At 45.6% G+C, this 11,095-nt stretch overlaps 1 protein-coding gene across 2 annotated transcripts in view; it reads right to left on the reverse strand.

Moving 5' to 3' along the window:
• Positions 1-1,951, reverse strand: part of LOC137306181 (probetacellulin-like) — a 47,277-nt gene extending 45,326 nt beyond the window's left edge. For both annotated transcript variants that reach the window (XM_067975382.1, XM_067975299.1), the window contains exon 1: positions 1,564-1,951. In XM_067975382.1, the coding sequence (XP_067831483.1) occupies positions 1,564-1,612 (49 nt within the window). In that variant the 5' untranslated portion in view covers positions 1,613-1,951. The remainder of the gene's footprint in view (positions 1-1,563) is intronic.
• Between the last annotated feature and the right edge of the window lie 9,144 nt (positions 1,952-11,095).

Raw genomic sequence — 11,095 nt, forward strand, 5'->3', positions numbered from 1 at the left:
CACCCCATCCACCACCCTAAACATTCACTCCCTTCACCACCGGCGCACCGTGGCTGCAGTGTGTACCATCCACAGGATGCACTGCAGCAACTCGCCAAGGCTTCTTCGACAGCACCTCCTAAACTTGTGACCTCTCCCACCTTGAAGGACAGGAGCAGCAGGCACATGGGAACAACACCACCTGCGATGCCCACATCCCGTGAACGAATAAAAAAAACAGATGGATGTAAAAGATCCCATGGCACTATTTCGAAGAAGAGCAGGGGAATTCTCTCCCGGCCAATATTTATCCCTCAACCAATGTCACTAAAAACAGATGATATGGTCATCATCTCATTGCTATTTGTGGGACCTTGCTGTGCACAAATTGGCTGCCTTATTTCCTACATTACAACAGTGACTGTACTTCATTGGTTGTAAAGTGCTATGGGACGTACTGAGGGCTTGAAAGGCGCTATATAAATGCAAGTCTTTCTTTTTTTTTAAATCTGTACTTTTCATAATCATGGCAACAGATTATCAAATCATTCACAAAATAGTCCAGTGGACCAGAATTTTAAAAATACCTAATCTAAATTCTTTTTCTAATGGGCTAGAAATGTGAAATATTAACTATCAGTAACCTGTAATGATGTAGCAGCTTCATAACCAGGTGCACAGTGTCAATCTCACTTTATAACCAGAGATGGGTCATGTCTAGGCCTGTCTGTGGCTTTCAGAATAGGAAATATATGACCCCGGGGGTTAGAGTTACATTAAAGGATCAGGTGGCAGCCACAGGTCTCACTGCAACCTCACAATCACAGAAACAGGCAACACAGTAGCAGGAACAGGTCACACAGGAACAGGAGGAGGCCATTCAGCCCCTCGAGCCTGTTCCGCCATTCAATTAGGTTGTGGCTGATCTGTAGCTTAACTTCATTTACCCGCCTTGGTTCCGTAACCCTTAATAACCTTGCCAAACAAAAGTCTATCAATCTCAGTTTTGAAATTTTCAATTGAAAATGATACACAAAAGAGCACTCTATCCTCTCTCCAACCCCCTCAACACCAGTCCCGCTTGAGAGCCAACTGCACAGAACCTGTTCCTTAAAATTCATCGAGCAGTCCACTCTTTTCGATCACAAATTTAGCCAGAGTGTCCTTACAATAGTGGGGAAGAAGCCTCGAGCCTCACAGGGCGCCTTTAAATCCCACTCACTTGTTGCCCTTTAAGTCCTAGTGCCCTTAAGTCCTGCTTACTTGTTGCCCTTTAAATCCCGCTCACTTGTTGCCCTTTAAGTCCTGCTCACCTGTTGCCCTTTAAGTCCTGCTTACTTGTTGCCCTTTAAATCCCACTCACTTGTTGCCCTTTAAATCCTAGTGCCCTTAAGTCCTGCTTACTTGTTGCCCTTAAGTTCTGCTCACCTGTGGCCTTTAAATCCTGTTGCCCTTAAGTCCTACTTACTTGTTGCCCTTTAAGTCCTGCTCACCTGTTGCCCTTTAAGTCCTGCTCACTTGTTGCCCTTTAAGTTCTGCTCACCTGTTGCCCTTAAATCCTGTTGCCCTTTAAGTCCTGCTTACCTGTTGCCAGAAGGAGAGTCAATTTGCAGCTCCACGGCCATCTCCTCATGGTTGCCGGATTTGAGATGACCCAACAACAAAAAGAAAAGTTCCCGGTCAAGTCTGATCAGCAAACCAGAGTGTCTCTTCCCCCCCCCCGCCCCCGCCCCCGCCCCAGGCTTGTTCAGGAGGTGGAACTGCTGAGCTCGGTTAAACTTAAACACAAGGCGACGTCCCTCTCACCCTCTTCTCTTCTCCCTTTCTTCTTGTCCGCTTTTGGAAGGGAACTCGGGGCTGTTAATAATTCCTCACCAAGTGAACTCGCTCGGAAAGTCAGAGAGTTGCCTCATTCCATCCTCTGGTGTAGTTATACCTCCCTCTCTCTATCTATCTCTATCCCTCCCTCCCTCTCTCTATCCCTCCCTCCCTCTATCCCTCCCTCTCTCTCCTACCATGCAGTTTCAAACTAGAAAGGTCACTGGGCGCATGCGTCATTAACTTTTTTTTCCCCTAGTGACTTGCTGCAAAATGTCATCTCATTTTTAAATATAAATATAAATACAGCCCGGAGCATCTCCCAGTGCTGCAAATCCCAATTGTTGATGGTGTCTCCGTATAATGTGACTGGGAGAATCCCCCACCCTCCCTGTCGCTAGGCAACTCGCAATGCAACACAAGTCCGACTTTCCAGACTGGGTGAATGAGTTGAACGAGCCGATTCTCACCTTCCTGTAACCAGGGGTTGCCAACCCTCCAGGATTTGCCCCTGGAGCCTCCAGGAATTAAAGGTTGAACTCCAGGACACTGCCTCGAAAAATCATAGGGGCATTAAAGAAAACATTGTGAGATTTTCTTTTAACACTTTCATTTATTAGTTATAAAAGTATTGGAGGCAGGAATTTTTTTTTTTAAAAAAAAAGTTGTTTGGGAGTCAAGAATCATCCAAGTGGTTGGCAAAGCGTTTGTTTGCTTTCCGATTGGCCGTGGGAAGGCGGGGTGCTGCGATGATGAACATGTCGGGTGACCAATGGCCGGGTGGGCGGAGGTTGTGTGATGGAACCTCCAGGAATAGGTCCAACCAGAGTTGGCAACTCCTAACCTGTAATACAGGCCAGAGGTGTCCAAACTACAGCCTGTGGCAACCTGGAAAACTAGCCAAAAAAACTGACCCAACCACTCAACAAATAAACCCCCCACCCCCCCGCCACCTCACCCCCGCAAAAGGTTGGCACTTCAAGAATGGCTGTGATTATAAGGAGCTGACACGTGAAAACAGGTACAGTAGTTGCTTCAAAAAGCAAAATACTGCGGACGCTGGAAATCCGCAATCAAAACAGAAATTGCTGGAGGAGCTCAGCGAGTGAGGCAGCGTCTGTGGAGAAGGTTCTGACAAAAGGTCTTCGGCCTGAAACGTTAACTCTGTTTCTTTCTCCACAGATGCTGCCCAACTCGCTGAGCTTCTCCTGCATTTTCTGTTTTTTTAATTACAGTAGTTGCTTGATGCTCTTTGTGGTTTAAGGTGAGGTAAACACAACACAGCTTTCACTTATAATTGAAAATGAAACATATGAACGTGAAGGCTTTAAAGGGGAGGTTCAAATGTTGAAGGTGGTTTGCATTTCCTAGAGGGGGGAGAGGGGTCAAACAGCCCTGGAAAATTTTGACGTTAAAAGTGATACATTCTGGTTAATTTTAAGCACTTTTATATTTTCACAATTAATAGATTTTTAATCTTAAAAATAATTTAGGAGGGGATTTCCAACAGATCAGACAATGAGGGCAATTTTAACCTAACTGGCCCGTTGAAGTCAGTGGAGAGTAATATTAGGTCGGATGTAAAACCAGCTTTCCACCTGATCCAGTGTTAGGGCAGCCAAACCTCCAGGGATTGAAGATTGATCTTCAGGACACTGCTGCCAGCAAAGACCCAGGACAAAAATCATAGGAGCAGTTAAAAAGTGTGTATTTTTCACTTTCTTTGAACACTTCTGTTTATCAGTTATAAAAATATCAGAGATGGGGAGGGGGAAATGCTGTTTGACTGACAGTCAAGAATCATCCAACTGGGTAAACGAAGAGTCTGCTCGCTTTCCGATTGGCCGTGGGAAGGTGTGGCATCGCGAGGACGGACGTGTCGGGGGACCAATGGCGGGAACGTGGGGGCGGGAGCGGTTGGAGACAGGAGGGCCATGCGATGAAACCTCCAGGAATACATTCAACCAGAGTTGGCAACCCTATCCCCTACCCTGTGGGTTTCCCGCCTGACAAGTTAGGTTAAAATTACCCCCAATCTCGTCCCTGAAAGTTACATGAACAATTGGACTCCCGCATGGATCCAAACCACCCAGAGCTCAGTTCACAAACGGGTATGAAGTTGGTGGAGCGGCCGCACTTGCTCTTAGGGTTGCCAACTCTGGCTGGACGTATTCCAGGAGGTTTCGTCACATGACCTCCTGCCTCCAACCGCCCTGCCCCCACACTCCCGCCATTGGTTGCCCGACATGTCCATCCTCACGGTGCCCTGCTTTTCCCACGGCCAATTGGAAAACGAACAGATTCTTCAAAACCCGATTGGATGATTCTCGACTGTCAATCCAGCTCTTTCTTCAACCCCACCACCCCCACCACAATCTCCAATATTTTTACAGCTAATAAATGAAAGTGTTCAAAGAAAATGAAAAAATAATCAAACACAATTTTTTTTAATGCCCCTATGATTTTTCTACTGGATTTTTGCTCGCAGTACTGTCCGGGAGATTAATCTTTAATTCCTGGAGACTCCAGAACAACCCTGGAGGGTTGGCAAACCCTTACCAGGCCTCCACCCCGCCAACCCCACCGAAGCGAGCGGTGGAAGGACCGGACCTGAAACCTCATCAGTATAATTTATGCGAGCTGCTGCAAGCACTCATTCAGTAGCTCGTCACACCGGTCGGTCGAAAATCTGAGAGGTCCGTGAGTCAGAAGTCGTCCCTAAAACGGGAGGGGGTGGGGTGAGGTGGCAGAAGTACAAGTGAGGGGTGGAGTGAGTGGCACTGACCTACCTCGGATCCCGGTCTGGCAACACCTCGATTTTAAAATTCTCATCCTCGTGTTCAAGTCCCTCCGTGGCCCTCGCCCCCTCCCTATCTCTGTGACCCCCTCCAGCCCTACAACCCTCCGAGATCTCTGCGTTCCTCCAATTCTGACCTCTTGCGCACCCCCCGATTTTCATCGCTCCACCATTGGCGGCCGTGACTTCAGCTGCCTGGGCCCTAAGCTCTGGAATTCCCTCCTTAAACCTCTCCGCCTCTCTCTCCTCCTTTAAGATGCTCCGTAAAACCTACCTCTCTGACCAAGCTTTTGGTCACCTGTCCTAATATCTCCTTATGTGGCTTGGTGTCAAATTTTTGTTTGATAATCGCTCCTGTGATGTTTTACTATGGCTCTATATAAATGCAAGTTGATATTGTTGGTACCAAGCCACTGTATTTAAGTAGGGCCAGGAAGATATTAAGATATTAAGGGGAACGGATAGGGTGGATAGAGAGAAACTATTTCCGCTGGTTGGGGATTCTAGGAGTAGGGGGCACAGTCTAAAAATTAGAGCCAGACCCTTCAGGAGCGAGATTAGAAAACATTTCTACACACAGAGGGTGGTAGAAGTTTGGAACTCTCTTCCACAAACAGCAATTGATACTAGCTCAATTGCTAAATTTAAATGTGAGATAGATAGCTTTTTGGCAACCAAAGGTATTAAGGGATATGGGCCAAAGGCAGGTATATGGAGTTAGATCACAGATCAGCCATGATCTTATCAAATGGCGGAGCAGGCACGAGGGGCTGAATGGCCTACTCCTGTTCCTATGTTCCTAAGAGTATTCTTGTATCTCCTGGCCCTGGCAAAAGCTACCCACAAAAATGTTCCAAGCTGTATTTGGAGCGGCCCTTGAGGACAGCTGGTTAGGTCACTCACTGCCTGCATTGCACATGATCCATCCACTTATACCTGAAAATTAAAAATGGGTCCATACACCTGCCGCGTGACCCTGATTTGCATATGTAAGCAGCCTCCCACCTGTTTCAGGCAGGCCTGCTGTACACCCATTTACAGGCCCGCCTGAAAATTGCATCAGACAGGCCGAGGGTGTCCAAGGGTTGGACAAGGTGCCTCTCCTAATCCCCACTGCCGGCCACCCGTTTTTCAGGCAAGAAACGGGTTGGCAGTAGTTCAAAATTACATAGAATTTACAGAATAGAAACAGGCCATTCGGCCCAACTGGTCTATGCTGATGTTTATGCTTCACACAAGCCTCCTCTCTCCCTACTTCATCTCACCCTATCAGCATATCCTTCTATTCCTTTCTCCCAATCTCACCACTCTCTGGGTGAAGAAGTTTCTCCTGAATTCCCTATTGGATTTATTAGTGACTATCTTATATTTATGGCCTCTAGTTTTAGACTCTCCACAAGTGGAAACATCTTCTCTACGTCTACCCTATCAAACCCCTTCATGATCTTAAAAACCTCCATCAGGTCACCCTTCAGCCTTCTCTTTTCTAGAGAATAGAGCTCCAGCCTGTTTAATCTTTCCTGATAGTTATGAGCTCTCAGTTCTGGTATCATCCTTGTAAATCTTTTTTTTGCACCTTCCCCAGTGCCTCTACATCCTTTTTTATAATATGGAGACCAGAACGGTGCACAGCACTCTTAAGTGTGGTCTATCAAAGGTTCTATATAAGTTTAAAATAACTTCCCTGCTTTTCAATTCTTTCCCTAAAGAACTGAATCCTGGTGCTTTGTTTGCATTTTTATTGCCCCCACAATGCCCCATCCAACTCTTCATATCTTCACAGAGACATTTGCTCCTCCTCCAACTCCCCCACTTCATCTTGAGACTCCTCTTCCTCCTCAAGTCAACCTGGCACTTTCCCCTCTAAAAGAAAAAGACTTGCATTTATATAGCACCTTTTCACTACCTCAGGACGTCCCAAAGCACTTTACAGCCAATGAGGTACTTTTTGAAGTGTAGTGACTGTTGTAATGTAGGCAACGTGGCAGCTAATTTGAAATCTTCCTCCTTCTTTTCAGGTTGGCATTCTTCCTACCACCAACCCTCTTTAAACTGGCATTTCACCCCCTAGTTCAAGAGGCACTTCTTTCCTCTCAACCCCTCAATTAAAGCTGGTACTTGTTCTCCCCTCCCCAGTTCATGCCGGCACTCTTCTCCCCATTGATGCCGGCATTTTCCTTCTTCCCCAGTGCAAAGCCTCAACCCCTTCATCCCTCTCCCCTTTATTTCCCCACTTCCCTCTCCCCTTCATTTCCACTTTCCCTGTTCCCCTCATTGCCATCCAGTGCCTTCTTTGTTACCATCAATTTCTCTCTTTCATTTCCCCCCGTATCACCTTCATGAAAGGTTTGGACAAATTGGATCCAAGTAAGCTTTTCTGCCGTGTACAGAATTTTAGCACGTGGGAGTCACATTTGCAAATTAAGGACAACGAAGGAAAATAGGAAATGCAGGTGGTGAGTACTTGGAACAGATTACTGGCACGTGTGATGGGACAAGAAACTTTAATGGGTTTCGAGAAAGAATTAGATAGGTTCTTGTCAACAAAGGAAATCAGAGTCATTAGAAATGCATCAAGGGGATATTGTGGCTAGGAGGGCTAGATGGACCGAAGGTCTTCTCCTGCCTGAAACTGTTACTATGTTATTATCTTCTCATTGCCATCCTTTTCCCCTCCAATTGCCACCCATTCCCTCCCTTCCTAACTGCTAAAGGAGCACTCTGTCCTCAATGCTACTCCTAACTCTTGCCTCTGAGTCAGAAGGTTGTGGGTTCAAGCCCCTTTCGGGTGAGACGTTAAACCGAGGACACGTTTGCCCTCTCATGTGGTTGTAAAAGATCCCATGGCACTATTTTGAAGAACAGCAGGGGAGTTCTCCCCGGTGTCCTGGCCAATATTTATCCCTCAACCAACATCACTAAATAAAACACCTGAAACAGATGATCTGGTCATTTATTTCATTGCTGTGTGCGGGATCTTGCTGTGCGCAGGATCTTGCTGTGCGCAAACTTGGCTGCCGCGTTTCCTACATTATAACAGGGACTACACTTCATAAGTCATTAATTGTAAAGCACTTTAGGATGTCCTGAAGTTGTGAAAGGCGCTTTATAAATGAAAGGACAATGTGCACGTGGCAGATCATTTACGGGATTAAAAACATCTGTATTTATTAACACCCACTCATGCACCATTCTCGCAGGGGCTGGGAGTTTAAAGTCGAGTGATCTCGATGTTCTGAGATGAACTCTTATCTACTTCATGTCCAGTTCTGATCATTGAGACACAGGGGAGACAGTCAAGCTTGGAGGCAGTTATGGAGGCCAGGAGTTAGGCAGATCCCAAGTGTTAGAGAACTGACTTATGAGGAGACATTAGTGAAACTTGAGCTCTTGTGCCTTGAAAGGAAGCAGCTGAGAGGTGACCATTGTAAAGGTTTATGATATAGTAAACAACAACTTGCATTTATATAGCGCCTTTAATATAGTAAGGAATGCACCCCCCCGTGTTTGAATTTCATCGATGTAGGGCTTCTTTGCTGTGATACAAAGAAAAGCAGAAGGCTTGTTACTACATCGGAAAGTACGTGGGATTAATGTGGTGCGAAGAACTGCCCGAAATAGCCGGCGCGCTTAATACGTTATAAGCAGCGCCGTTGGGTAATTTGATACTGGGAAACGGTTAGTGCCATTTGTCTGAAACGCTCTCCCCCAAAAAGCTATTGAGGCTGGGGGTCAATTGAAAATTTCAAAAACTGGGACCGATAGATTTTTGTTAGGCGAGGTTATTAATGGTTATGGAACCAAGCTGGGTAAATGGAGTTATGATACAGATCAGCCTTGATCTAAATGAATGGCAGAACAGGCTCGAGGGGCTGAATGGCCTCCTGTTCCTGTTATAGGTGGCTGGCCATGATATGCATGGCCGGTGTAAGTGGACTGTCTAGCCAAAAACCTGTTAACTGGGGGGAAAAAACCTGTCTAGTGCCCTAACTGGGACAAGTTATTGATCACTCTGAAGTAGACCTGGAACTGCCTCTGTCATTTGTATGTTCTGTGTGTTGGATCATTCTTTCCTCATCCTTATAATAGATTCATAAATCTGGAGACTGCACAGTTCTGATCTCCATATTATAGAAAGGATATAGAGACACCGGAGAGGATGCAAAAAAGATTCACAAGGAATGATACCAGAACCGAGAGGATATCTTTATCAGGAAAGGCTCAACAGGCTGGGGCTCCTTTCTCTGGAAAAGAGAAGACTGAGGGGTGACCTGATAGAGGTCTTTGAGATTATGAAAGGGTTTGATAGGGTAGACGTAGAGAAGATGTTTCCACTTGTGGGGGAGTCCAAAACTAGAGGTCATAAATATAAGATAGTCACTAATAAATCCAATAGGGAATTCAGGAGAAACTTCTTTACCCAGAGAGTGGTGAGAATGTGGAACTCGCTACCACAAGGAGTAGTTGAGGTGAATAGCGTAGATGCCTTTAAGGGGAAACTAGATAAACACATGAGGGAGAAAGGAATAGAAGGATATGCTGATAGGGTGAGATGAAGTAGGGAGGGAGGAGGATCATGTGAAGCATAAACACCGGCATAGTCCAGTTGGGCCGAATGGCCTGTTTCTGTGCTGTAGTTTCGATGTGACTCAATATAATATGTCTGAGAATTAACTTAATTTATTCTTGCTTCAAAACATTCATCTTAAACCTTCCATACAGAATAGTGCACATTTAGCCTTACGTTAAAATCATCCGTGCGGAGAACTTCGAGGGAAAGATGGTGAGAGTGACCTGTTCACGTTACCGGATCTTGAAGGTCGGCAAAAGTTCCCACTGAGTGAAACGTTGTATCTCCTTTTATACCATTTTCTTTTATGATCGAGTTCCTGCTGGAGTCAACGGCACCAGGTGTTTTATGACCTTTAGAGCTTTGAACAGGTTGCTAGACAGGGACGAGGGGCCCACAATGCCCTCGCTTTCCATCCTTGTTTCTCCCGAGTCGTAGTTTTTGTTACAGAAACCTTTGATGTTCTGCTCCAAAGCAAAAAGGAACCTATTGCCTTTTTATATTGCAGTAATCTCCTTCCCTTACACCCCCCACCCCCCCAGTGATCAAAAGCTTGTCTTTTCAAAAGCCTATTTGTTGTAATCCTCACAACCCTTTTAGCTCCGTGTCGTACAACTAGCTTATTTATTTAATCATCTATCTGCGCCTCTCCTGTTCTGTATAAAAGTAATGTAAAAACATATCTACGTTCTTACACTGTGTTAAGGTCACATCCACCCTCACACACCCGCAACACACTCAATCATCCAAATTATTGGCAGCACAAATCCTTTTTGCACTGCCAAGTAAGACCAATCGGGTCATTTGAATGTTCCTGGCTTGCGTTCACACTAGGACATAAGAGAAATACCCTACCAGCTTTTAAGGTGCTTTTTATTTCTTTTCTCTCCAGCTGTTCTCCATTGTCCTGTATAATTAAGGCACATCTCCAGTTTTAAAAGCTGGCAGGTTACCTCCTCCAATGTTCCATTCTTTTAACTCGTCCCCAAGGGATGCACAAAAGCAGTTAGGACAACTCTCCCGGTGTTCTGGCCAATATTTATCCCTCAACCAACATCACTAAAACAGATTATCTGGTCACTTATTTCATTGCTGTTTGTGGGATCTTGCTGTGCGCAAATTGGCCGCCGCGTTTCCTACATTACAACAGTGGCTACACTTCAAAAGTACTTCATTGGCTGTAAAGAGCTTTGGGACGTCCTGAGATTGTGAAAAGCGAGATATAAATGCAAGTTCTTTCTTTCTTTCCAATTTTCACTTCCCTCCCAGTCCAAAAATGTCTTGTTCCCCAAATACAAAGCTCACAAAAAAAGGTCTCTAGGTCTTTGGTCCTGGGGAATGCAGAGCTTGGCTTGTGCCTACAATAGCCACAGTTATTCTGAGACATGCTAACAACAACTTGTTGCGTTTAATGTAGTGAAACGTCCCAAGGCGCTTCACAGGTCGATTATCAAACATAATTTGACACCGAGCCACATAAGGAAATATTAGGATGGGTAGGTCAAAGAGGTAGGTTTTAAGGAGCATCTTAAAGGAGGAGAGAGAGGTAAAGAGGTAGCGAGGCGGAGAGGTTTAGGGAGGGAATTCCAGAGTTTAGGACTTGGGCAGCTGAAGACACGGCGCCTAAGGTGGGATGAAGGAACGAATTGTAACGGGATCTGCCTCGTTTCCTGATTCGGCTGCAAGCTGAGTGCCCAAGTGCAGGAACATAGGAACAGGAGGAGGCCATTCAGCCCCTCGAGCCTGTTCTGCCATTTAATGAGATCATGGCTGATCTGTGACCTAGCTCCACCCACCCGCCTTGGCTCCATATCCCTTATTATCCTTGGCTGGCAAAAATCTATCGATCTCAGATTCAAAATTATTAATTGAGCATCTACTGCATTTAGTGGGAGACAGTTCCACACTTCTACCACCCTTTGTGTGAAGAA

The sequence above is a fragment of the Heptranchias perlo genome, chromosome 1, assembly GCF_035084215.1.
Source record: "Heptranchias perlo isolate sHepPer1 chromosome 1, sHepPer1.hap1, whole genome shotgun sequence".
NCBI classification, from domain to species: Eukaryota; Metazoa; Chordata; class Chondrichthyes; order Hexanchiformes; family Hexanchidae; genus Heptranchias; species Heptranchias perlo.